This window comes from Oncorhynchus nerka, unplaced genomic scaffold (genome assembly GCF_034236695.1).
Source record: "Oncorhynchus nerka isolate Pitt River unplaced genomic scaffold, Oner_Uvic_2.0 unplaced_scaffold_1536, whole genome shotgun sequence".
Taxonomy (NCBI): Eukaryota; Metazoa; Chordata; class Actinopteri; order Salmoniformes; family Salmonidae; genus Oncorhynchus; species Oncorhynchus nerka.
Genome location: NW_027039777.1, coordinates 95001 through 96763, shown reverse-complemented (window position 1 = coordinate 96763; position 1763 = coordinate 95001). Strand labels below are relative to the sequence as shown.

General features: G+C 43.2%; 1 protein-coding gene across 3 annotated transcripts in view; it reads right to left on the bottom strand.

Annotated features, from left to right (window-relative positions):
- Positions 1–307: 307 nt before the first annotated feature.
- Positions 308–1763, bottom strand: part of LOC135568505 (NLR family CARD domain-containing protein 3-like) — an 18938-nt gene continuing 17482 nt past the window's right edge. The window contains exons 9-10 of one of the 3 annotated variants that reach the window (XM_065015294.1): positions 1611–1657; positions 308–1193 (exon numbers count right to left, since the gene is read on the bottom strand). In XM_065015294.1, the coding sequence (XP_064871366.1) occupies positions 667–1193; positions 1611–1657 (574 nt within the window). In that variant the 3' untranslated portion in view covers positions 308–666. The remainder of the gene's footprint in view (positions 1194–1610; positions 1658–1763) is intronic. The other 2 variants (XM_065015295.1, XM_065015296.1) reach the window with 2 other exon arrangements.

Sequence of the window (1763 nt, the reverse complement as noted above, 5' to 3'; positions counted from 1 at the left end):
AGGAAATCAATAAACAAACTGTTTTCACAATTAACAAGCTTTTCTTGTTTCAAGTATGTTTTATTATAAAAAGTACAATATATCCTTGTTTACTTGTACAACTATGGAGCGTATGTCCATGTATAATTGTACAATTTGTTATTCAACTTAAAGACCTACAACAAATGATCACATTGGTATGGTCCTCACAATTATAGGAAGAGGTGCATGTGTGTGAGAGTTGTCAAGTGTGTGTGTGTCCAGTGTGTGTGTGTGTCAAGTGTGTCCTGTGTGTGTGTGTTTCCTGTGTGTGTGTGTGTGTCCACTGTGTGTGTGTGTGTGTGTGTGTGTGTGTGTGTGTGTGTGTGTGTGTGTGTGTGTGTGTGTGTGTATGTGTGTTTGTCTAGTGTGTGTGTGTGTGTTTGTCCAGTTTGTGTGTGTGTGTTTGACCAGTGTGTGTGTGTGTTTGTCCTGTGTGTGTGTTTGTCCAGTGTGTGTGTATATCAGTGTGTGTGTGTGTCCAGTGTGTGTGTGTGTGTGTGTGTGAGGTATTTGTGTGTCCAGTGTGTGTGTGTGTATGTAGTGTGTGTTTGTCTGTCCAGTGTTTGTGTCTGTGTGTGTGTGTGTGTCCAATGTGTGTGTCTGTGTGTGTGTGTGGATCACTGGTAATAATTTACAGGTTATTATTTACAGGGACACTGAGGAGTCAACACCATAAACCCTAAACCCTGGATAGATGGGCTCAGTGAATGTGCAGGTGAATGTGATCAGGTGGGTCAGTGTGTCAGAGGAGGCTCTATAGAAGGACAGAGTGCCGGCTGGCCAGTCCAGATACACTCCTACTCTGTGGGAGCTGGAGGAGGGGACGTCTATGGTCGTGGGATTATTATTGTGACAGGCAGAGTATCTGTTGTCATAGCAGACCAGACTCCAGGACTTGTCATTGTATCCAAGACAACAGTCCTTAACCCCTCCTCTCCTGCTGATTCCTTTATATGTCACTCCTATTCCAGCCTCTCTCTCACTCCACTCTACCTCCCAGTAACAGCGCCCAGTCAGACCCTCTCTACACAGCACCTGTCCACAGTTCTTAAATCTCTCTGGGTGATCAGGATACGGCTGCTCCTCTCTCCTCCATGTCACCTTTCTGTTCTCCTCAGACAGAGAGAGGCGTCTGTCTACTGTGTTTAGGTCCAGTGTGAGATCACAGACATCTGATGGATGAAACCAGACACAATATTAGAAATCATCATCATTCACATTAGAATGTTTACTCACTTTTCACTAATACATTTCATGTAGATGTTTCTAGGTATCAAAAGGAGAAGTTTAGGTAACTTGAGACTTGTTGAATGATCATATGTTATACTGTATGGTAATATAAAACACACTTAGTCACATTAATTACGCACGCACGCACGCACGCACGCACGCACACACACACACACACACACACACACTCACAGTCAAAGCAATTCTTTATAAACTTTGGTGTCCCTGATTTCTGCTTCTGTAGAACTACAGCTGGTATTTAATATGACCAAGTAAGTAATGATGTTGGTCTTTGACTTTGACTTAACTTGAATTAAGACTTATTCTTAGTCATATTCTTCACAGCAGTCAACACTCACATTTTCTAAGCCCAGGTTTCATTCTGTTCTCTCCACCATGTTCCACACTGTAGCGGTAAGCAGAAGAACAGACAGTCATTGAGGGATACACCTGAACTCACACACACACACACACACACACACACACACACACACACACACACACACACACAC